Here is a 25491-nt window from a genome sequence, read left to right as displayed (position 1 = left end):
AGAGACAGAATAACAACAAAAAAATCCAGAAAAATGCATGTCAAAAATGTTATAAAATGATTTGCATTTTAATGAGGGAAATAAGTATTTGACCCCCTCTCAATCAGAAAGATTTATGGTTCCCAGGTGTCTTTTATACAGGTAACGAGCTGAGATTAGGAGCACACTCTTAAAGGGAGTGCTCCTAATCTTAGCTTGTTACCTGTATAAACAACACCTGTCCACAGAAGCAATCAATCAATCAGATTCCAAACTATCCACCATGGCCAAGACCAAAGAACTCTCCAAGGATGTCAGGGACAAGATTGTAGACCTACACAAGGCTGGAATGGGCTACAAGACCATCGCCAAGCAGCTTGGTGAGAAGGTGACAACAGTTGGTGCAATTATTCACAAATGGAAGAAACACAAAAGAACTGTCAATATCCCTCGGCCTGTGGCTCCATGCAAGATCTCACCTCGTGGAGTTGCAATGATCATGAGAAAGTTGAGGAATCAGCCCAAAACTACATGGGAGGATCTTGTCAATGATCTCAAGGCAGCTGTGACCATAGTCACCAAGAAAACAATTGGTAACACACTATGCCGTGAAGGACTGAAATCCTGCAGCGCCTGCAAGGTCCCCCTGCTCAAGAAAGCACATATACATGCCTGTCTGAAGTTTGCCAATGAACATCTGAATGATTCAGAGGACAACTGGGTGAGTGTATTGTGGTCAGATGAGACCAAAATGGAGCTCTTTGGCATTAACTCAACTCTGCCTACATTTCTGTAGGCAGTGGAAACCCAATTCAAGCTAGCCCACCAAGGAAAGCCCAACCCGGGTTGACTTCAATGTACCAATGGAAACGAGGCTTAAGAGATGTGGTCATTAGAGTGTGGGTGGCTAGTCATTAGTTAACAGAAACAGAACAGATACATTGCTTCAGTATTTCAGGTTATAATGATTGTCAGCCGTACTCTAACAGGCCATTAATGATAGATGAACAGGAGAGGTGACAGGTGTCATGAAGTTGGCCTGTGGGTAAGGTTTATTATACCTTTCTCCCTTTCCTCTCTTGACTCTACTGAAGGACTCTTGAAAAGCCTTTGTTAATCATAGAGAGTTGGGGAACATCAAAGGGTGGGGGGAAAATAACCATATTTCGGTAATAGAACCAGTTGAAAATATGCGTTGGTACTTAATGAATATGATGTCAGTTCGGTTGTCATCAGACATTCTTATTAATGATAGAATGACGTAAACTGTATTGTGGAAAGTCTACATATTATAGTTATCAGATTCACATGGAATTGTTGTGCAATTTAAATGTTTAAATATGACACTATTTGTGAAGAGATTAAATGCAATTTTAGCTTCCAAATGAGAGAATTGGGTTTTCATAAGGTTAGAGCTCTGCTCAATCAGTGTCCCACCCATGTGAAGAGACATTGGTTATAAACTATGAAACACGCCCTTCTCTCCCCTCCTATATATAGCCCTTTACGAAACTATAACTTTCTGTTCTGAGTAAGCGAGGCCTGCAGCCTCACGTTAACAGGACTCAGATAATAAGCTGTTCCGAGTACGCGAGGCCTGCAGCCTCACGTTAACAGGACTCAGATAATAAGCTGTTCCGAGTACGCGAGGCCTGCAGCCTCACGTTAACAGGACTCAGATAATAAGCTGTTCCGAGTACGCGAGGCCTGCAGCCTCACGTTAACAGGACTCAGATAATAAGCTGTTCCGAGTACGCGAGGCCTGCAGCCTCACGTTAACAGGACTCAGATAATAAGCTGTTCCGAGTACGCGAGGCCTGCAGCCTCACGTTAACAGGACTCAGATAATAAGCTGTTCCGAGTAAGCGAGGCCTGCAGCCTCACGTTAACAGGACTCAGATAATAAGCTGTTCCGAGTACGCGAGGCCTGCAGCCTCACGTTAACAGGACTCAGATAATAAGCTGTTCCGAGTAAGCGAGGCCTGCAGCCTCACGTTAACAGGACTCAGATAATAAGCTGTTCCGAGTACGCGAGGCCTGCAGTCTCACGTTAACAGGACTCAGATAATAAGCTGTTCCGAGTAAGCGAGGCCTGCAGCCTCACGTTAACAGGACTCAGATAATAAGCTGTTCTGAGTAAGCGAGGCCTGCAGCTTCACGTTAACAGGACTCAGATAATAAGCTGTTCCGAGTACGCAAGGCCTGCAGCTTCTGCGTTAAAAGGTGCGAATAACTTGCTGTTCCGGGTACATTAGGGCGACGGTCCGATGTCAGAAGGATTCAGATAATAAGCTGTTCCGAGGACGTGAGGACGACGGTTCCATGTTAAAAGGACAAACATGTCAACTACAGAACTAAGCCAACCTCAGCGTGAGCTTTGGTTGCGAATGGTATGAACTTTGAACTCTTATTCACTACAGAAGTGATACCTCCTAGCTGTTGAGTTAGCAGCTGCCGCTGTAAACGTGGGCTAGGAAAGGACGGAGAAAGGATCTCTTCTGACAAACAACTCGACACTGCCAAGTATTCAGTTTACCACCAGAGACACTCTTAAAGGGACAAGGAAGATCTCTTTTGGGCAACACGGCCAGCATCTACGACCAACCTACCGAAGCGCAGCTCAGAATAAATATTTATTGCATTTTCCTTTTCCAAATGGGCGGTTAATTAGAATGCATAATATTCTGTATTTACGATAGCATAGCTTCTCCCTTTGTTCTTCAGTCCTCCTGCGCTTTCATTCAAGCCCAAAGCTCTTTGTGTAACCAGCCGTCATGCAGGTTCCGTCCCCCAGGGACGTTTCTTGTAGGACATAATTAGTAATCAATGTATGATCCATTCTGTGTATATGTAATTCTGTGTGATTAGTTAGGTATTTAGTAAATAAATAATTAAACCCAATTTTGTATTGCTGATTCAACTTGTTAGCCAGGGTTCATGAAGATAACCAAGAATTTACAACTTTCATATGAGACTGAAATAAGGTGACGATTAATATTGACTGCTATTGATGGAAAATATTACTAGGTCTTTAAGAGTTTATTCAGAAGATAACAGCTCTATAAACACTCTTTCGTGGTGCCCCGACTTTCTAGTTAATTACATTTACATGATTAGCTTAATCAGGTAATATTAATTACAGATAAAGGATTTTATAGAATAGCATGTCATATCACTTAATCCGGCGTAGCCAAAGACACGACACAGGGCATTCTCACAACTTTGAGAATACTGGTCTACGCGGCCGTGTTTGTGTCAACTGCCGTCAGTGTGTACACTGCTGCACATTGTGTAACTACACATTGTAACTCTGTGTAATATACATTTAAATGAGAAATTATCTAACAGCACAACTAAAAAAATACGACCTACACTCAGCTCACATGATGTCTAATGACACACACACACACACAGTCCTGATACGCTCTGCCCCCATTGATGAAATCAAAGATTAGTGGGTGGTATGAAGGACAGCAAGAGGGAAGAGAGAGAGAGAGATAAAGAGACAGAGGGCACAAGAAGAACCAACCCATCAAGTGGTACCAACCCAACTTGTCCCCTCACTAGTCCCTTCAGTTGTGCCAAACACAGCAAGAAGCACCACTAGTCACCTCACTAGTCCCCAACCCAGGAAGATGACCCACTAGTCCCAAAACCAGCAAAATAAACCACTATTCCCTTCACTAGTCCCCAACCCAGCAAAATAAACCACTATTCCCTCCACTAGTCCCCAACTCAGCAAAAGAAACCACTGAGTGAGAGATACTACAACAAGAGGGACCACTAGTCCACTTATTCACCCCTACACTAGTCCCAAAACGGCAAGAGGAACACCAAGTCCCTTCACTAATCCCTTCAGCAGTCCCAAAACACAGCAAGATGTACCCCACTAATCCCCAACCCAGCAAGAGGACCCGCTAGTTCCCTCACTCCACCCTTCAATAGTCCCCAACCCAGCAAGAGGACCCACTAGTCCCCTCACTAGTCCCCAACCCAGCAAGAGGAACCCCTAGTCACCTCACTAGTCCCAACCCAGCAAGAGGACCCACTAGTCTCCTCACTAGTCCCCAACCCAGCAAGAGGAACCCCTAGTCACCTCACTAGTCCCAACCCAGCAAGAGGACTCACTAGTCCCCTCACTAGTCCCCAACCCAGCAAGAGGACCCACTAGCCCCCTCACTAGTCCCCAACCCAGCAAGAGGAACCCCTAGTCACCTCACTAGTCCCCAACCCAGCAAGAGGACCCACTAGTCTCCTCACTAGTCCCCAACCCAGCAAGAGGAACCCCTAGTCACCTCACTAGTCCCCAACCCAGCAAGAGGACCCACTAGCCCCCTCACTAGTCCCCAACCCAGCAAGAGGAACCCCTAGTCACCTCACTAGTCCCCAACCCAGCAAGAGGACCCACTAGCCCCCTCACTAGTCCCCAACCCAGCAAGAGGACTCACTAGTCCCCTCACTAGTCCCCAACCCAGCAAGAGGACCCACTAGTCACCTCACTAGTCCCCAACCCAGCAAGAGGAACCCCTAGTCACCTCACTAGTCCCCAACCCAGCAAGAGGAACCCCTAGTCACCTCACTAGTCCCCAACCCAGCAAGAGGACCCACTAGTCTCCTCACTAGTCCCCAACCCAGCAAGAGGAACCCCTAGTCATCTCACTAGTCCCCAACCCAGCAAGAGGACCCACTAGTCCCCAACCCAGCAAGAGGACCCACGCAAGAGAAACTACTAGTCCCCTCACTAGTCCCCTCACTAGTCCCCAACCCAGCAAGAGGACTCACTAGTCCCCTCACCAGTCCTCAACCCAGCAAGAGGGTTCACTAGTCCCCTCACTAGTCCCCAACCCAGCAAGAGGAACCACTAGTCTCCTCACTAGTCCCCAACCCAGCAAGAGGACCCACTAGTCCCCTCACTAGTCCACAACCCAGCAAGAGGACTCGCTAGTCCCCTCACTAGTCCCCAACCCAGCAAGAGAAACCACTAGTCCCCTCACTAGTCCCCAACCCAGTAAGAGAAACCCCTAGTCCCCTCACTAGTCCCCAACCCAGCAAGAGGACTCACTAGTCTCCTCACTAGTCCCCAACCCAGCAAGAGGACTCACTAGTCCCCTCACTAGTCCCCAACCCAGCAAGAGGACTCACTAGTCCCCTCACTAGTCCCCAACCCAGCAAGAGGACTCACCAGTCCCCTCACTAGTCCCCAACCCAGCAAGAGGACTCACTAGTCCCCAACCCAGCAAGATGAACCACTAGTCCCCTCACTAGTCCCCTCACTAGTCCCCTCACTAGTCCCCAACCCAGCAAGAGGACTCACTAGTCTCCTCACTAGTCCCCAACCCAGCAAGAGGACTCACTAGTCCCCTCACTAGTCCCCAACCCAGCAAGAGGACTCACCAGTCCCCTCACTAGTCCCCAAACCCAGCAAGAGGACTCACTAGTCCCCAACCCAGCAAGATGAACCACTAGTCCCCTCACTAGTCCCCTCACTAGTCCCCTCACTAGTCCCCAACCCAGCAAGAGGACTCACTAGTCCCCTCACCAGTCCCCAACCCAGAAAGAGGACTCACTAGTCCCCTCACTAGTCCCCAACCCAGCAAGAGGAACCACTAGTCCCCTCACTAGTCCACAACCCAGCAAGAGGACTCGCTAGTCCCCTCACTAGTCCCCAACCCAGCAAGAGCCTAGTCCCCTCACTAGTCCCCAACCCAGCAAGAGCCTAGTCCCCTCACTAGTCCCCAACCCAGCAAGAGGACTCACTAGTCCCCAACCCAGCAAGAGGCACCACTAGTCCCCTCACTAGTCCAATCACTAGTCCCCAACCCAGCAAGAGGACCCACTAGTCCCCTCACTAGTCCCCAACCCAGCAAGAGCCTAGTCCCCTCACTAGTCCCCAACCCAGCAAGAGGACTCACTAGTCCCCAACCCAGCAAGAGGCACCACTAGTCCCCTCACTAGTCCAATCACTAGTCCCCAACCCAGCAAGAGGACTCACTAGTCCCCTCACCAGTCCCCAACCCAGCAAGAGGAACCACTAGTCTCTCACTAGTCCCCTCACTAGTCCCCAACCCAGCAAGAGGACTCACTAGTCCCCTCACTTGTCCCCAAACCAGTAAGAGGACCCACTAGTCCCCAACCCAGCAAGAGGACTCACTAGCCCCTCACTAGTCCCCTCACTAGTCCCCAACCCAGCAAGAGGATCCACTAGCCCCCTCACTAGTCCCCAACCCAGCAAGAGAAACCACTAGTCACCTCACTAGTCCCCAACCCAGCAAGAGGACCCACTAGTCTCCTCACTAGTCCCCAACCCAGCAAGAGGAACCGCTAGTCACCTCACTAGTCCCCAACCCAGCAAGAGGACCCACTAGTCACCTCACTAGTCCCCAACCCAGCAAGAGGAACCCCTAGTCACCTCACTAGTCCCCAACCCAGCAAGAGGACCCATTAGCCCCCTCACTAGTCCCCAACCCAGCAAGAGGACCCACTAGTCTCCTCACTAGTCCCCAACCCAGCAAGAGGACCCACTAGTCCCCTCACTAGTCCCCAACCCAGCAAGAGGAACCCCTAGTCACCTCACTAGTCCCCAACCCAGCAAGAGGACCCACTAGTCTCCTCACTAGTCCCCAACCCAGCAAGAGGACCCACTAGTCCCCTCACTAGTCCCCAACCCAGCAAGAGGACCCACTAGTCTCCTCACTAGTCCCCAACCCAGCAAGAGGACCCACTAGTCTCCTCACTAGTCCCCAACCCAGCAAGAGGACCCACTAGTCCCCAACCCAGCAAGAGGAACCCCTAGTCACCTCACTAGTCCCCAACCCAGCAAGAGGAACCCCTAGTCACCTCACTAGTCCCCAACCCAGCAAGAGGACCCACTAGTCTCCTCACTAGTCCCCAACCCAGCAAGAGGAACCCCTAGTCACCTCACTAGTCCCCAACCCAGCAAGAGGACCCACTAGTTTCCTCACTAGTCCCCAACCCAGCAAGAGAACCCACTAGTCCCCAACCCAGCAAGAGGACCCACGCAAGATAAACTACTAGTCCCCTCACTAGTCCCCTCACTAGTCCCCAACCCAGCAAGAGGACTCACTAGTCCCCTCACCAGTCCTCAACCCAGCAAGAGGACTCACTCGGCCCCTCACTAGTCCCCAACCCAGCAAGAGGAACCACTAGTCTCCAACCCAGCAAGAGGACCCACTAGTCCCCTCACTAGTCCACAACCCAGCAAGAGGACTCGCTAGTCCCCTCACTAGTCCCCAACCCAGCAAGATAAACCACTAGTCCCCTCACTAGTCCCCAACCCAGCAAGAGGACCCACTAGTCTCCTCACTAGTCCCCAACCCAGCAAGAGGACCCACTAGTCCCCTCACTAGTCCCCAACCCAGCAAGAGGAACCACTAGCCCCCTCACTAGTCCCCAACCCAGCAAGAGGACTCACTAGTCCCCTCACTAGTCCACAACCCAGCAAGAGGAACCCCTAGTCACCTCACTAGTCCCCAACCCAGCAAGAGGACCCACTAGTCCCCTCACTAGTCCACAACCCAGCAAGAGGACCCACTAGTCTCCTCACTAGTCCCCAACCCAGCAAGAGGACCCACTAGTCCCCAACCCAGCAAGAGGACCCACGCAAGAGAAACTACTAGTCCCCTCACTAGTCCCCTCACTAGTCCCCAACCCAGCAAGAGGACTCACTAGTCCCCTCACCAGTCCCCAACCCAGCAAGAGGACTCACTAGTCCCCTCACCAGTCCCCAACCCAGCAAGAGGACTCACTAGTCCCCTCACTAGTCCCCAACCCAGCAAGAGGAACCACTAGTCTCCTCACTAGTCCCCAACCCAGCAAGAGGAACCACTAGTCCCCTCACTAGTCCACAACCCAGCAAGAGGACTCACTAGTCCCCTCACCAGTCCCCTCACTAGTCCCCAACCCAGCAAGAGGACTCACTAGTCCCCAACCCAGCAAGAGGACTCGCTAGTCCCCTCACTAGTCCCCAACCCAGCAAGAGAAACCACTAGTCCCCTCACTAGTCCCCAACCCAGCAAGAGAAACCACTAGTCCCCTCACTAGTCCCCAACCCAGCAAGAGAAACCCCTAGTCCCCTCACTAGTCCCCAACCCAGCAAGAGGACTCACTAGTCCCCTCACTAGTCCACAACCCAGCAAGAGGCACCACTAGCCCCCTCACTAGTTCCCAACCCAGCAAGAGGCACCACTAGTCTCCTCACTAGTCCACAACCCAGCAAGAGGACCCAAGAGAGATTTAAAGAGAATGAGAAAAAGACAGAAACAAAGGGGTATAAATAGAAGTAGAAAGAAAGGGGTATAAATAGAAGTAAAAATATAGAGCAGAGAAAGATGGGGATAGATAGATGTGTAGTCCTACGTACTCGTGGTGACCCCAGCCCAGCTCAGGGAGGTAAGGTAGTTTCTTGATCCTGATGATGGAGTCATATAGCGAGGGCTGGAGGGACTGGGCCACGGCGTTGGCCAGTATCACCGCTATCATCACCGGCAGGATGTGGCTGATCTGACCCGTCAGCTCAAACACAATGACCGCCGTCGATACCGTGTGGGTCACCGCTCCAGACAGGGCCGCCGCACCTGGGAGGAGAGAAGGAAAGAAGAAAGGGGAGAGGAAAGGAGAGGAGGGAATGGGTACAGATGAAGGTTGAGGTTACTGTCCTTGACATGACTAAAGTAGTAAAAGCAATATCATTGTAATCATACTTCTCTTCACCTCAACTCTATACTGATTATTCATCAATAATACTGGAGCAACAAAGTGAGGAGGGAGGGATGGTGAGATGACAGTACCTCACAAAGATGAAAAAGTAAAATCTTTTTAAACTTGTTCAATATTTTTGAACTGTTATTGAATAAATAAAAAGAGATGAATGGAAAGAATGAGAGAAGAAGGAGGAGTGGAGAGAGAAGGTTGAGTATTCTTAACTTCATTAGGATGGAGGGAGCGAGAGAAAGAAGGTAAATCTAGCCATGCTGAGATGAAAGAAGGCTCATCAGAGAGAGAGAGAGAGAGAGAGAGAGAGAGAGAGAGAGAGAGAAAGTGAAAGCTGAGTTAAAGGTGAGTGAACAACATCAGCACCCATTAGACACAAACACAGATGACATCAACCCCAACACTGAACAACAGCATAATCAGCACAACAGTCAACAACAATGCTAACAGCAATATCCCTCATAACAATAGCATTAAGAGACATCTTGCCAAAGGGGACAGACGTGTTTTTGTCTGACTAGAATGGCTTCATATTACTACTGTGTCTAGCAGCGCCTTATTGAATCTGGCTTTTTACGTCCTAATAGTTACAACAATGGTGTCTAGTTGTGTCTAGTTTCTGCAGTAACTCACCCACAACGGCGTACCCTCCTGGCACTATGGGGTAGATGGTGCCATCAGAGTGGATGCCATCAGGGAACCAGGCAGCCATGCTCTCCCCGACCAGACGGCCAAACGCTGCCCCTAGAACACACAAACACACACACATTGTTAATGAGAGAGTAACATAATGTTACACAGACACTCACAAGACTGAATAGCATATCCACAGGGTTAACATTATTGTTGAAACACACACATTGTTAATGAGAGAGTAACATAATGTTACACAGACACTCACAAGACTGAATAGCATATCCACAGGGTTAACATTATTGTTGAAACACACACATTCACACACCTCTTACCAATGACGAAGACAGGCATGAAGGCTCCACAGGGCACAGGGATGGTGGTAGCCAGAGCAGACATCCAGAACTGAGACAGACACACAGGCACAGAGTCAGAGGGAACAGTGTGGCATTTCAGTCAGCCTACAAGACAATCCTCCATTTAACTCAGCTGCTCTGACTTCTGATCAGTATTGTCTTTTATTCTGTACTATGACAGAAAATACTCCATTGTGATAGGCTCATCTCTTCCCAGACGTGAACTGGCAAACACAGATCCCCATCGGGGTGTGATTGAACTGTCTCACACTGACTTAATTTGATGGGTAATGAGCAGAGCAAGCTGATTGGAGGATGCAGCCGCTGCCGATGACGAAAGAGACGGGTAATTAGAGGAGAATGTTACTGGTGCAAGGCTCGGCCAAATACCGTATAATATGGAAAAAGCCACAGGATGGTTTTTCTTTTAAGTTTTTCAATAAATTTGAATATTTGTAGCTACTTGTGTAATACGTTGGGAGATAAAGCAGATTGGGTTCTTCATTTCACCTGTCACATTATGAAGCTTATCATAGCTCTCCAGAACAATTGAGCCATTCACATGTTTGTTTGTAAATAGCACAAAGGGAGAAAGCGGTAGCGTTCTATATGTATCAGCGAGTCTCTGTGGTGTGGCACATACAAGGTGATGAAGTTACCCTTGTATTTGCCTGTCTTTGCAATTAGTTTGTTGGTTTTCGGTCGTTAGCATTTTGCTAATAGCGTCGATGTGATTTTGCTATTACTTGTGCTAATTTTGTTAGCATTCTGGTAATAGACGCCCAATGGGTTTTTTGTGTTTTTGCGTCCCATTGTGTGCTATGCCGGTAATACCATAAATACCGGTATGGCAGAGGAACGGTATAACTGTATGAAAACTGGATACTGACCAAGCCAAGTCACCAGTGACACACACACACACTGTACAAATACACTGCATGTCAAACTAGCAACACGCACACCTTTCCAATAGTCACAAACCCACACATGCAAACACCCCTCCAAAACTTTCACACAAGCCGAAGAGAGCTTTAAATAGACCTCTTAATTACACTAATCTCCCTCTCTCCTTCTCCATTTCCCCCGTCCCATCTTTCCTTCTTTATTTCTCTCCCTCTTTCTCCCTCCCTCTCTCTCTAGTTAGCAGTAACTAAGCCCAGCTGTCAGTGTGATCTAATGGATCTTTGTCAGTAACTCCACACCCTACGCTGCTTTCTCTCTCACACACACACACACACACACACACACACACACACACACACACACACACACACACACACACACACACACACACACACACACACACACTGGGGATTACTGCGTCATTCACACACACCTGTGAATGCTACTGAGGATTACTGCGTCATACAAACACCTGTGAATGTCATTGGGATTACTGCGTCACACGCGTATATGTGTCATGGCACAAATACACACGCCAGGAGTCATTGATCGAAAATGGAGCATGGCAGAGAAGAATGTGAGTGGCGGGCTGCCATTTTACACGACACGCATGACACACACACACGTAATAGCCTGACCTAATTACTATTATGATGTTAATTATATACAGTACCAGTCAAAAGTTTGGACACACCTACTCATTCAAGTGTTTTTCTTTACTTTGCCTATTTTCTACATTGTAGAATAATAGTGAAGACAAAAAAACTTTGAAATAACACATATCAAATCATGTAGTAACTTAAAAAAGTGTTCAACAAATCAAAATATATTTTATATTTGAGATTCTTCAAAGTAAGCCACCTTTTGCCTTGATGGGTGGCTACTTTGAAGAACCTCAAATATAAAATAGATTTTGATTTGTTGAACACTTTTTTAAGTTACTACATGATTCCATATGTGTTATTTCATAGTATTTCCACCGATCCTCCATCAAATTTCACAGTGGGTGCGAGACACTGTGGCTTGTAGGCCTCTTCAGGTCTCGCATCCACTGTGAAATTTGGTGGAGGATCGGTGATGATCTGGGGCTGGAATCAGGCAGATTTGTCTTTGTGAAGGACGCATGAATCAAGCCACGTATAAGGTTGTCCTGGAAGAAAACTTGCTTCCTTCTGCTCTGATAATGTTACCCAACTCTGAGGATTGGATTTTCCAGCAGGACAATGCTCCATGCCACACAGCCAGGTCAATCAAGGTGTGAATGGAGGACCACCAGATCAAGACCCTGTCATGGCCAGGCCAATCTCCAGACCTAAACCCCATTGAAAACCTCTGGAATGTGATCAAGAGGAAGACGGATGGTCACAAGCCATCAAACAAAGCTGAGCTGCTTGAATTTTTGCGCCAGGACTGGCCTAAAGTCACCCAACACCAATGTGAAAGACTGGTGGAGAGCATGCCAAGACGCAAAAAAGCTGTGATTGAAAAATCAGGGTTATTCCACCAAATATTGATTTCTGAACTCTTCCTAAGTTAAAACCTGTTTGGGCTAGGGGGCAGTATTGAGAATTTTGGAAAAAATATGTGCCCATTTTTAACTGTCTCCTACACCAACTCAGAAGCTAGAATATGCATATTATTGTTCAGGTTTGGATAGAAAACACCCTAAAGTTTCTAAAACTGTTTGAATGGTGTCTGTGAGTATAACAGAACTCCTATGGCAGGCAAAAACCTGACAAGGTTTCATGCAGGAAGTGGCCTGTCTGACAAGGAGTCGTGCGTCTTGCATCTGTTTATTGAAGAGTAAGGATCTTAGCTGTAACGTGACAATTCCCAGGGCTCCAATAGGCTCTCAGAACCCGGGAAAAACCTGAACGATGACGAGGCAGCCTCTGGCTGAAACAGATTATCGCCTTATCCAAGTGGCCGATCAGAGGACCATTGAATGAGGCGCGTGCACGATTCGCCCCCGTGGAGAAATTTCATTCGGCTGTTTAGCTTATTGCAGATTCCCGGTCGGAATATTATCGCTTTTCTACGAGATAAATGGCATAAAAATTGGTTTTAAACAGCGGTTGACATGCTTCGAAGTACGGTAATGGAATATTTAGACATTTTTTGTCACGCCAAGCGCCATGCGTGCGACCGTTATTTACCATTCGTATAGTGTCTAGAACGCACGAACAAAACAGAGGATATTTGGATATAACGATGGATTATTTGGGACCAAACCTACATTTGTTATTGAAGTAGAAGTCCTGGGAGTGCATTCTGACGAAGAACAGGAAAGGTAAGAACATTTTTCTTATAGGAAATAGGATTTTGGTGAAGGCTAATCTTGCCGGGTGTCTAAATAGCTAGCCGTGATGGCTGGGCTATGTACTTAGAATATTGCAAAATGTGCTTCATCCGAAAAGCTATTTTAAAATCGGACATATCGAGTGCATAGAGGAGTAATGTATCTATAATTCTTAAAATAATTGTTATGCTTTTTGTGAACGTTTATCGTGAGTAATTTAGCAAACTGTTAGTAAATTCCCCGGAAGTTTGCGGGGGGTATGCTTTTTCTGAACGTCACATGCTAATGTAAAAAGCAGTTTTTTGATATAAATATGAACTTGATTGAACAGACATGCATGTATTGTATAACATAATGTCCTAGGTGTGTCATCTGATGAAGATCATAAAAGGTTAGTGCTGCATTTAGCTGTGGTTTGGGTTTTTGTGACATTATATGCTAGCTTGAAAAATGGGTGTCTGATTATTTCTGGCTGGGCACTCTCCTGACATAATCTAATGTTTTGCTTTCGTTGTAAAGCCTTTTTGAAATCGGACAGTGTGGTTAGATTAAGGAGAGTCTTGTCTTTAAATAGCTGTAAAGTAGTCATATGTTTGAGAAATTGAAGTAATAGTATTTCAAACGATTCAAAAATCGCACCACTGAATTCAGGTGGCTGTTACGTAGGTGGGACGAATTCGTCCCGCCTTGCCCATAGAGGTTAAAACATTAGTATTGTGTTGTTTAAAAATGAATATGAACTTAATTTATTTGCATTAAAAAGTGCAAATCAATCCCAGAGCAACAGAAAAGGACCTTGTGAAGATGCTGAAGGAAACAGGTACAAAAGTATCTATATCCACAGTAAAAACGAGGCCTATATCAACATAACCTGAAAGGCTGTTCAGCAATGAAAAAGACACTGCTCCAAAACGGCCATAAAAAAGCCAGACTACGGTTTGCAACTGCACATGGGGACAAAGATCGTACTTTTGGAGAAATGTCCTCTGGTCTGATGAAACAAAAATAGAACTGTTTGGCCATAATGACCATCGTTACGTTTGGAGGAAAAAGGGGGATGGTTGCAAGCCGAAGAACACCATTCCAACCGCGAAGCACGGGGGTGGCAGCATCATGTTGTGGGAGTGCTTTGCTGCAGGAGGGTCTGGTGCACTTTACAAAATATATGGCATCATGAGGCGGACAATTATGTGGATATATTGAAGCAACATCTCAAAGATCAGTCAGGAAGTTAAAGCTTGGTCGCAAATGGGTCTTCCAAATGGACAATGACCCCAAGCATACTTCCAAAGTTGTGGCAAAATGGCTTAAGGATAACAAAGTCAAGGTATTGGAGTGGCCATCACAACGCCTTGACCTCAATCCCATAGAAAATTTGTGGGCAGAACTGAAAAAGCATGTGCGAGCAAGGAGGCCTACAAACCTGACTCAGTTACACCAGCTCTGTCAGGAGGAATGGGCCAAAATTCACCCAACTTATTGTGGGAAGCTTGTGGAAGGCTACCCGAAATGTTTGACCCAAGTTCAACAATTTAAGGCAATGCTACCAAATACTAATTGAGTGTATTTAAACTTCTGACCCACTGGGAATGTGATGAAAGAAATAAAAGCTGAAATAAATCATTCTCTCTACTATTATTCTGACATTTCACATTCTTAAAATAAAGTGGTGATCCTAACTGACCTAAGACAGGGAATTGTTACTGGAATTAAATGTCAGGAATTGTGAAAAACTGAGTTTAAATGTATTTGGCTAAGGTGTATGTAAACGTCCGACTTCAACTGTACCTATAAATAGTAAAAAGCAGAGATACTGATAATTTGCAATGGTCTTTTAATTTTTTCCAGAGCTATATATATAAATGAAAGGAGCCAGAGTTGATGGCTGCCGTTTTACAGGCTCCAAACCAATTGTGCTATTTTGTGTGTTTTTTCGCATTGTTTGTAACTTACTTTGTACATAATGTGGATGCTACCATCTAATATGACCGAAAAAAGCTTCTGGATATCAGAACAGAAAAAAGACTGGATGAGATCCATTCCAGACTATCCGACAAACGGGACATTAAAAACTTTAATATCTTATGTTTCACTGACTCGTGGCTGAACGAGGACACAGATAATATATAGTTGGCCAGGTTTTCTCTGCAGTTGCAGGACAGCCACGTCCAGTAAGACGAGGGGTGGTGGTGTGTGTCTATCAATAACAGCTGGTGAGCGATGTCTAATATTAAGGAAGTCTTGAGGTATTGCTCGCCTGAGGTAGAGTACCTTATGATAAGCTGTAGACCACACTATCTACCAAGAGAGTTTTCATCTATATTTTTCGTAGCCGTCTATTTACCACCACAAACCGATGCTGGCACCAAGACGGCACTCAACGAGCTGTATAAGGCCGTAAGCAAACAAGAAAATGCTCATCCAGAAGCGGCGCTCCTAATGGCTGGGGACTTTAATGCAGGCAAACTTAAATCTGTTTCACCTCATTTCTACCAGCATGACACATGTTCAACCAGAGGAAAAAAATACTCTAGACCACCTTTACTACACTCACAGATGCATACACAGCTCTCCCTTGCTCTCCATTTGGCAAATCTGACCCTAATTCCATCCTCCTGATTCCTGCTTACAAGCAAAAACTAAAGCTGGAAGTAGCAGTGACTCGCTCAATACGGAAATGGTAATATGACACGGATGCTACGCTACAGGACTGTTGTGCTAGCCCAGACTGGAAAATGTTCCATGATTCATCCAATGGCATTGAGGAGGTTACCAACTCAGTCAAGGGCTTCATCAATAAGTGCGTTGATGACGTTGTCCCCACAGTGACCGTACATACATATCCCAACCAGAAGCCATGGATTACAGGTAACATCCGCACCGAGCTAATCTAGATGATTATAAGAAATCCCACTATGACCTCAGATGAACCATCAAACAGGCAAAGATTCAATACAGGACTAAGATTGAATCCTACTACACCGGCTCTGACGCTCGACGGATGTGGCAGGTTTTGCAAAATATTACGTACTACCAAGGGATACCCAGCCATGAGCTGCCCAGTGACGCAATCCTACCAGACGGTCTAAATGCCTTTTATGCTCGCTTCGAGGCAAGCAACACTGAAGCATGAATGAGAGCACCAGCTGTTCCAGACGACTGTGTGATCAGGCTCTCCGTAGCCGATGCGAGCAAGACCTTTAAACAAGTCAACATTCACAAAGCTGCGGAGCCAGAAGGATTAGCAGGAAGTGTTCTCAGAGCAAGTGCAGACCAACTGGCAAGTGTCTTCACTGACATTTTCAAAGTCTCCCTGACCGACTATAATACCTACATGTTTCAAGCATACCACCATAGTCCCTGTGCCCAAGAAAGCAAAGGTAACCTGCCTAAATGACTATCGCCCCATAGCACTCACGTCAGAAGCCATGAAGTGCTTTGAAAGGCTGGTCATGGCTCACAATAACACCATCATCCCGGAAAACCTAGACCCACTCCAATTCGCATACTGCCCTAACAGATTCATAAAACGCAATCTCTATTGTACCCCACACTGCCCTTTCCCACCTGGATTCTGGACTTCCTGACGGGCCGTCCCCAGGTGGTAATTTTAGGCAACAACACATCCGCAACGCTGATCTTAAACACGTGGACCCCTCAGTGGTGCGCATTTAGTCCCCTCCTGTACTCCCTGTTCACCCATGACTGCGTGGCCAAGCACGACTCCAACACCATCATTAAGTTTGATGACGACACAACTGTGGTAGGCCTGATCACCAACAACGATGGGACAGCCTATAGGGAGGTCAGAGATCTGGCAGTGTTGTGCCAGGACAACAACCTAACCCTCAACGTGAGCAAGACAAAGGAGCTGATTGTGGACTACAGGAAAAGGAGGGCCAAACACACCCCCATTCACATCGACGGTGCTGTAGTGGAGCGGGTTGAGAGTTAAGGTCCTTGGTGTCCACATCAACATCAAACTACCATGTTCCAAACACACCAAGACAGTCGTGAAGAGGGCAAGACAACGCCTATTCCCCCTTAAGAGACTGAAAATATTTGGCATGGATCCAAAGATCCTCAAAAAGTTCCACAGCTGCACCAGAGAGCATCCTGACCAGTAGCATTACCGCATTGTATGGCAACTGCTCGGCATCCAACCATAAGGCACTATAGAGGGTAGTGCATACAGCCCAGTACATCCCTGCAGTCAAGCTTCCTGCCATCCAGGAGCTATATACTAGGCGGTGTCAGAGGAAGGCCCAAAAAAACTACAAACTACTCTGTGTTTCTCTGCTGATACAGACCTTCCTTGTCTGTCCTGGTCATAAGACTGGGTGAAACAACAGTATGTGACATCCTGTTACTAAGTATCTACAGGATCCCAATGGAAACATGCTGAGGAGAACAGAGAATAGCATGATTAGCAGTATGATGATCTAATCATTCAGACTATACCCGGTGTCAGCAGATAGTTATGAAACTAGTGACAATTGTCTCTATGCACCATGTACCCACCCATTGTTTCCACACATCTGCTAACGGTGCAATAGATAAGGAGGTTGTACTTTTCATTAAAAGCTGAGACGCAACTTTGTTCGTGGGGCACTTAGCTCTGCACCATTGAGTGATTGTTAACACCTGTTGTATTCGACCCATGTGACAAATACAATTTGATTTGAATTACCATGCACCATGATGGAAAATGTTCTGATCAACAGTTGGCAAGAACGCCAATGTAACTTCTCCAAAAGGTGCTCCACGAAAACACATGGTCTGGCTAGGCAAACCTCAACAAGGGAGAGAGGTTTAAGAAATCTGGAAATTCATAACATTGGCTTAAGGTTATTACAGAGGTATGAACGGAGTGTGTGTGTGTGTGTGTGTGTGTGTGTGTGTGTGTGTGTGTGTGTGTAGAGAATGGTAGAGCAAAAAAAATAAACAAAATAAAGAGTCTGTGAGTGTGTATTTGTGTGTAGTGCATTTGTGTTACTTCTATAAGACACACACACAGCATCACAGAGCAGACAGTCCACAGAAGACCTACCTGTAAGTCAATCTACTTATTCAGTTTAAGGTTACAGGGTTCCCTAGAAATGAATAATCTTACCTAACAGTAACACAACTCTCTTCCAACACCATCCTTTTTCACCTCCCTCCCACCCTCCTCCTAGCCCCCCATTCCTCTCTAGCCCCCCGTTCCTCTCTAGCCCCCCGTTCCTCTCTATCCCCCCGTTACCTCTCTAGCCCCCCGTTCCTCTCTAGCCCCCCGTTCCTCTCTATCCCCCCGTTCCCCCATTCCTCTCTAGCCCCCCGTTCCTCTCTAGCCCCCCGTTCCTCTCTAGCCCCCCGTTCCTCTCTAGCCCCCCGTTCCTCTCTATCCCCCCGTTCCTCTCTAGCCCCCCGTTCCTCTCTAGCCCCCCGTTCCTCTCTATCCCCCGTTCCTCTCTCTGGTCTCTAATGAGAAGAGAGGAGACCTGGCTTGGTTTCTGTCGACTGCCGTGTTTGATATAAAATTATTATTTGGACGTGGTAAGCTCAACTTCTCTAGTAATTAGTCCCCTCTGTCTTACAGGAACACACGCGGGCACACACACACACACACACACACACACACACACACACACACACACACACACGTGAGACGCAAATAATGTTGGCAGCGTGTAATGACATCACTTCCCCTTCAGCGGCAGTCGCTAGGACAGCAGGCAGGGCAGCTATTCCCATGGTGACTGGCAGTGGTGACGTTGACTTCCTGCCCAGTGACAGTCACCCTGGGTTCTTTCCTTCCTGTCACGAAGTTGCCTAAGCGATGCTCTTGCTGACTCATGCAGGTATGAGCAGACATACGGCTTCATTATTACTGTATCATCATGGCTTCCGAGCACTGTAGAATATCACCTACTATACCTCAGATATGACTTTCAGACCAGGGGAACCTTGGGATGCTGCAAGAGGGGACTACAACTACCAAACACGCACAATCACACACACGCAAACACACAACGTTATCCCAAGTCACAGAATCCCCGAATACTGACCTTCTGTGTCAGAACCAATAACCTTTACAGAATTACAGCAGAAGGTGGTCATAAAATAGCTGATACAATCACTGCAAAACAACAGAAACATCTACGCCATCAACATCCTACTGTAATATCCACCCTATCAATATCCTTCCTGTAACATCCTTCCTGTAACATTCTACCGCATAGCAGCTATAGTCCTCTCCTATTCCTCCTTCATACATCACTTTTCCTAGTTTCTTTTGACTCTTGCTTCCTCCATGTCTCTAACGCTGTTCTCCTCTGTCATTTGTCTTGCTCTCTTTCTCAGGCAAAATCACAGACACACAGTAAAAGTAAAAGCCACACAGGGCCACAGGTAAAGTTCCATCTCCTGTAAAAGCGAGATGGAGGTTTCTATGGTAATGGAGCGGTTTATAAGGTTTATAGGGAGCCAGGCAGAGCTGGAGAACACACACACTTCTTCCTGAGGGCTCACACCTGCTCCAGCATTCCCATACCGTATGTGAACAAGACGTCAGCTGAATCGTCATTGACAGTTCATTTTATCCCACAGAGAGGGGTGGGAGTGCTAGATGTGAGAGCGGGAGATAAAGGAGGGAAAAACAGGACTGAAGAGAAAAGGAAGGGAAAGAGGAAGAGAGCCGAGGGAGTAGAGGAGATGGACGGAAAAAAGAAATAGGGGAATCAGAGGGAAACAGACATAGCAGAATAAAAAAAGAGGGGGAAATGACTGACAGAAAGAGAGAAGGCGAAAGAGGAGGGAGAGCGATGGGGAGGAAAGCGGGGTCAAGGGGAAAAGTTCTGACGCAGTAGCAGGGACATTAATAATCTATTTAATGTGTCAGTCATCAGAAGGGTGTGTGTGTGTTAGAACCAGAGGACAGTCTATCGCCTGGCCCCCTAGGGGCCTCCAAGGACCCTACTCCTATTCCCACTCCAATTACTGGGCTGCCACCACCCTCCAACAGAGGGCTGGACAAGGACTATAGGGGTCAAAAAGCTATCTTAATGCAGTGTGCTAGCTAAAAACGGTCAGTCTGCTATAGAGAAGGCAGCCTATGAGTAATATCATATAGAGGAGAAAATCTATCCATTGAACGTCTGTCTGTCTAATACAAGCTTGGGCCATTTGCATAGCGTGGGAGAAACTACCATTCTGAGCTCTTTAAATTACACAATGAAATTAGACATCCCAGCAGACGCTTTGTGTGTGACCGAGTTAGTGTGTGTGCGTCTAAGTTCTGTAAGACAGCAACTATGTGAAGTTGACTACGTATCCATGTAAGGCCAAAAATACCCCGTCTATTGAGGACAGTGGGCACACACACAAAGTTAGTGACAACGTCAAAAAATGGAGCAGAAATACTGTCCCATATACAGTAGCGGGCCACACACACAGAGAAAGTTAGGATGACCAAGTTACACCCTTGGGAGTGACGTTGAAGGAACGGGGGGGGGGGGCACCGTCAGAGGGGGGACAGTAAAGGTGTCTGATTTCAGGATGAGAAAGAAGAGGACGGAGAGGACAAGGACAAGATGGACACATACCATCAATGAGAGACAGGAGGAGGGACAGGGGTGAAGTGGAGAGACAGAAAGAGAGAAAGAGAATTGGTTCAAGTGGAGTAGATTAATATAAAGTAGAGTAGATTGGTCTCACTGTTCCACAAAGTAAAATTACGTTTTCTTTTCTGATTTTGGGAGAGGGACAAAAGGCAAAAAAAAGAGAGCTAGGATGAGCAAGAAAGCAATGGCGAGAAAGAGAGTGTATTTCTCTTCTATTACAGCAAGATCATCACACTCAATATCTAACGCTTATATAACTTTACTGCTCTAGCACTCCCCGCAGTCCCTCTCCACACCCACACACTTTTTTCTCTCTCCATCCCTCTGTGGTTCCTCGCTATCCAGGGACTAACTGCATTACACACTTGGTTTACTCGACACACAGCCTATTTCCTCTCTCTCTCACATACACACGACGCAGCGAGCAAACAAGATTTACAACAGCAGTTCTGTGGTTCTCTTTTAAAAAGGGGACATTTCATTTGAGATGCTAGATGGAAGAACCTGGATAAACTAAGGTTACATAAAAACCTAATCAAATCCCAACAAGGTAATAACATGCTGCTTCACCTGCCCTCAATACACTGGGCTGGGTTTCAATACGCCACAAGCCTAGCCCTCATACAACACTGGGCTGGGACTCAATACTCCACAACAGCCTCCACTCCTTCCATTAAAATGACTGGAGAGGATCCTGTCATATTACCTTCACCTGTCATGTCAGTGGGAAGGACGTTACTTCAGACTATTGAGACACGCCACATGTAGTGAGGAGGGAGTAAAGTAACAGGGAATTAAAAAAGAACTGGTGATTATAAAGAAGAGGAGAGATGAGAACAAAGTGGATGATGATGGTGTGCCTACCTTCATGACGATGAAGAGGACGAGGGTGACGAAGACGTTGACCTGGGGGTGATTCCAGGCCTGGGAGTTGCCGATGTAGTCAAACCCCTCAGCTATACCCTGCTTGGCCCATGTCCGGTTATCCAGCAACGTCACCAGGGACTCCTTCTGGGTCAGCTGCATGTGGGAAACAGGAAGTAACATTACAGTGCATTCGGAAAGTATTCAGACCCCTTCACTTTTTCAACATTTTGTAATGTTACAGCCCTATTCTAAAATGAATCAAATTGTTTTCTCACCCTCAACCTACACACAAAACCCCAAAATGATAATTTTTTTAAAATAGGTTTTTAGAAAAATGTGCAAATGTATCACATTTACATACAGTTGAAGTCAGAAGTGTATATACACCTTAGCCAAATACATTTAAACTCAGTTTCACAATTCCTGACATTTAATCCTAGTAAAAATTCCCTCTTAGGTCAGTTAGGATCACCACTTTATTTTAAGAATGTGAAATGTCAGAATGATTTATTTCAGCTTTTAATTCTTTCATCACATTCCCAATGGGTCAGAAGTTTACATACACTCAATTAGAATTCGGTAGCATTGCCTTTAAATTGTTGAACTTGGGTCAAACGTTTTGGGTAGCCTTCCACATGCTTCCCACAATAAGTTGGGTGAATTTTGTCCCATTCTTCCTGACAGAGCTGGTGTAACTGAGTCAGGTTTGTAGGTCTCCTTGCTTGCACACGCTTTTTCAATTCTGCCCACAAATTTTCTATAGGATTGATGTCAGGGTTTTATGATGGCCACTCCAATACCTTGACTTTGTTGTCCTTAAGGCATTTTGCCACAACTTTGGAAGTATGCTTGGGGTCATTGTCCATTTGGAAGACCCATTTGCGACCAAGCTTTAACTTCCTGACTCATGTCTTGAGATGTTGCTTCAATATATCCACATAATTTCCCCCCTCATGATGCCATCTATTTTGTAAAGTGCACCAGTCCCTCCTGCAGCAAAGCACCCCCACAACATGATGCTGCCACCCCCGTGCTTCACGGTTGGGTTGGTGTTCTTCGGCTTGCAAGCCTTCCCCTTTTTCCTCCAAACATAACGATGGTCATTATGGCCAAACAATTCTATTTTTGTTTCATCAGACCAGAGGACATTTCTCCAAAAAGTACAATCTTTGTCCCCATGTGCAGTTGCGAAACGTAGTCTGGCTTTTTTATGGCGGTTTTGGAGCAGTGGCTTCTTCCTTGTTATGTCGATATAGGACTTGCTTTACTGTGGATGTAGATACTATTGTACCTGTTTCCTCCAACATCTTCGCAAGGTCCTTTGCTGTTGTTCTGGGATTGATTTGCACTTTTCGCAGCAAAGTAAATTCATCTCTAGGAAACAGAATGCGTCTCCTTCCCTGAGCGGTATGACGGCTGCGTGGTCCCATGGTGTTTATACTTGCGGGGGTTGTGTTTACAGCCCAACACCGTGCAGGACGTTTGGCATTTGCCAGAGAACACCAAGATTGGAAAATTCGCCACTGGCGCCCTGTGCTCTTCACAGATGAAAGCAGGTTCACACTGAGCACATGTGACAGACGTGACAGAGTCTGGAGACGCCGTGGAGAACGTTCTGCTGCCTGCAACATCCTCCAGCATGACCGGTTTGGCGGTGGGTCAGTCATGGTGTGTGGTGGAATTTCTTTGAGGGGCCGCACAGCCCTCCATGTGCTCGCCAGAGGTAGCCTGACTGCCATTAGGTACCGAGATGAGATCCTCAGACCCCTTGTGAGACCATATGCTGGTGCGGTTGGCCCTGGGTTCCTCCTAATGCAAGACAATGCTAGACCTCATGTGGCTGGAGTGTGTCAGCAGTTCCTGCAAGAGGAAGGCATTGATGCTATGGACTGGCCCGCCCGTTCCCCAGACCTGAATCCAATTGAGCACATCTGGGACATCATGTCTCGCTCCATCCACCAATGCCACGTTGCACCACAGACTGTCCAGGAGTTGGCGGATGCTTTAGTCCAGGTCTGGGAGGAGATCCCTCAGGAGACCATCCGCCACCTCATCAGGAGCATGCCCAGGCGTTGTAGGGAGGTCATACAGGCACGTGGAGGCCACACACACTACTGAGCCTCATTTTGACTTGTTTTAAGGACATTACATCAAAGTTGGATCAGCCTGTAGTGTGGTTTTCCACTTTAATTTTGAGTGTGACTCCAAATCCAGGCCTCCATGGATTGATAAATTGGATTTCCATTGATTATTTTTGTGTGATTTTGTTGTCAGCACATTCAACTATGTAAAGAAAAAAGTATTTAATAAGATTATTTTATTCATTCAGAACTAGGATGTGTTATTTTAGTGTTCCCTTTATTTTTTTGAGCAGTGTATATCCCATATTGGTCCATAGTTCCTACCCCAAAGCATTGAAGCAGATAGGAAAGGATCGGATAGGTATAAGCAACACAGCAAGAAATATTCCTTTCAGAGGGCAAGGAGAAGCTATTACATTAGTGCTATCCCAATCTACATGAAGTGTCATGGGGTAGGTGCTAGGGGGTGATTTTGGGTACAAGACCATTATGGAAAGCTGTCCTAAAAATGGTTTGACTTTAGGCAATGGATGTGATGATGGAATTTTAACTGATTTGGCTAAAGGCTTGTGAAGCGGAGTAAGGGGCTAGAAGAGTGTGTTGTTGGTAGAGCATGGTGTTTGCAACGCCAGGGTTGTGGGTTCGATTTCCACGGGGGGCCAGCACAGAAAAAAAATGTATGGTATGAAATGTATGCATTCACTACTGTAAGTCGCTCTGGATAAGAGCGTCTGCTAAATGACTAAAATGTAAAATGTAAATGTTGTGTGTGATGGTGTAGCTAAACATTAGAGAGCAAAGCTGATAGTGGAGAACAGAATCAACAACTTATTGTGACAGAAATACACCAAGAGTCTGACTCACCCTCTCATTACAGAGAGAGAGAACGAGGAGAGGGATGGAGATGGAGGAAAGGAATAATGAGATGGCGGGAGAGAGACTGGAGCTCGCTCTCCTGACTCTCCTCTCCCTCTGATTTTCCTGTGAGATTATAACCAGACCGGCCATGGTGTGGGTTAGTGGAACTAACCTTGCCTGCCATGAACTGTCCGAAGCCGGGGGGAAAGGTTAGCGTAGACACCAGCAGAGTGACCAGGGCTGGGTACAGCAGACGCCTGAGAGAAGAGGAGAGAGAAAAGAGGGTGGGTGAGAGGGGAGTAGGAGAGAGGGAGGGAGGGTGAGAGGGGAGTAGGAGAGAGGGAGGGAGGGTGGGTGAGAAGAGAAAAGAGGGAGGGTGAGAGGGGAGTAGGAGAGAGGGAGGGAGGGTGAGAGGGGAGTAGGAGAGAGGGAGGGAGGGTGGGTGAGAAGAGAAAAGAGGGAGGGTGAGAGGGGAGTAGGAGAGAGGGAGGGAGGGTGAGAGGGGAGTAGGAGAGAGGGAGGGAGGGTGGGTGAGAGGGGAGTGGGAGGGGAGGGTGGGTGAGAGGGGAGTAGGAGAGAGGGAGGGAGGGTGGGTGAGAGGGGAGTAGGAGAGAGGGAGGGAGGGTGAGAGGGGAGTAGGAGAGAGGGAGGGAGGGGAGGGGAGGGTGAGAGGGGAGTAGGAGAGAGGGAGGGAGGGTGGGTGAGAGGGGAGTAGGAGAGAGGGAGGGAGGGTGAGAGGGGAGTAGGAGAGAGGGTGAGAGGGGAGTAGGAGAGAGGGAGGGAGGGTGAGAGGGAGGGAGGGTGGGTGAGAGGGGAGAGGGAGGGAGGGAGGGTGAGAAGAGAAAAGAGGGAGAGTGAGAGGGGGAGAGGAGGAGGCAAGAGGGTGTTTAGTCATTACTGTTTATTCTTCAAAAACAAACTGTCCACAAACCCTTCACACGGCTGAGTGATATACAGAACATTACATTAATTTAGAAGTCTAAGGATTGTTAATTCATCGGTCTGGTAGGGAGATGAGTAGACACCATTCATTAATAAACACTTGTCAAGATGAATGTAGTAGTCCCGTGTGGCTCAGTTGGTAGAGCATGGTGTTTGCAACGCCAGGGTTGTGGGTTCGTTTCCCACGGTGGACCAGTACGGAGAAAAAAATGTATGAAATGTATGCATTCACTACTGTAAGT

At 46.9% G+C, this 25491-nt stretch overlaps 1 protein-coding gene across 1 annotated transcript in view; it reads right to left on the bottom strand.

Moving 5' to 3' along the window:
• Positions 1-25491, bottom strand: part of LOC106613120 (chloride channel protein 2) — a 204303-nt gene that overhangs the window by 43947 nt on the left and 134865 nt on the right. The window contains exons 11-15 of the mRNA XM_045724704.2: positions 24480-24564; positions 21366-21521; positions 9678-9747; positions 9343-9453; positions 8360-8573 (exon numbers count right to left, since the gene is read on the bottom strand). Of these exons, the coding sequence (XP_045580660.2) occupies positions 8360-8573; positions 9343-9453; positions 9678-9747; positions 21366-21521; positions 24480-24564 (636 nt within the window). The remainder of the gene's footprint in view (positions 1-8359; positions 8574-9342; positions 9454-9677; positions 9748-21365; positions 21522-24479; positions 24565-25491) is intronic.

This window comes from Salmo salar, chromosome 09 (assembly GCF_965601325.2).
Source record: "Salmo salar chromosome 09, fSalSal1, whole genome shotgun sequence".
Classification (NCBI taxonomy): Eukaryota; Metazoa; Chordata; class Actinopteri; order Salmoniformes; family Salmonidae; genus Salmo; species Salmo salar.
The sequence above is the reverse complement of the archived record's forward strand: the minus strand, read 5'-3'. Positions and strand labels throughout refer to the sequence as shown.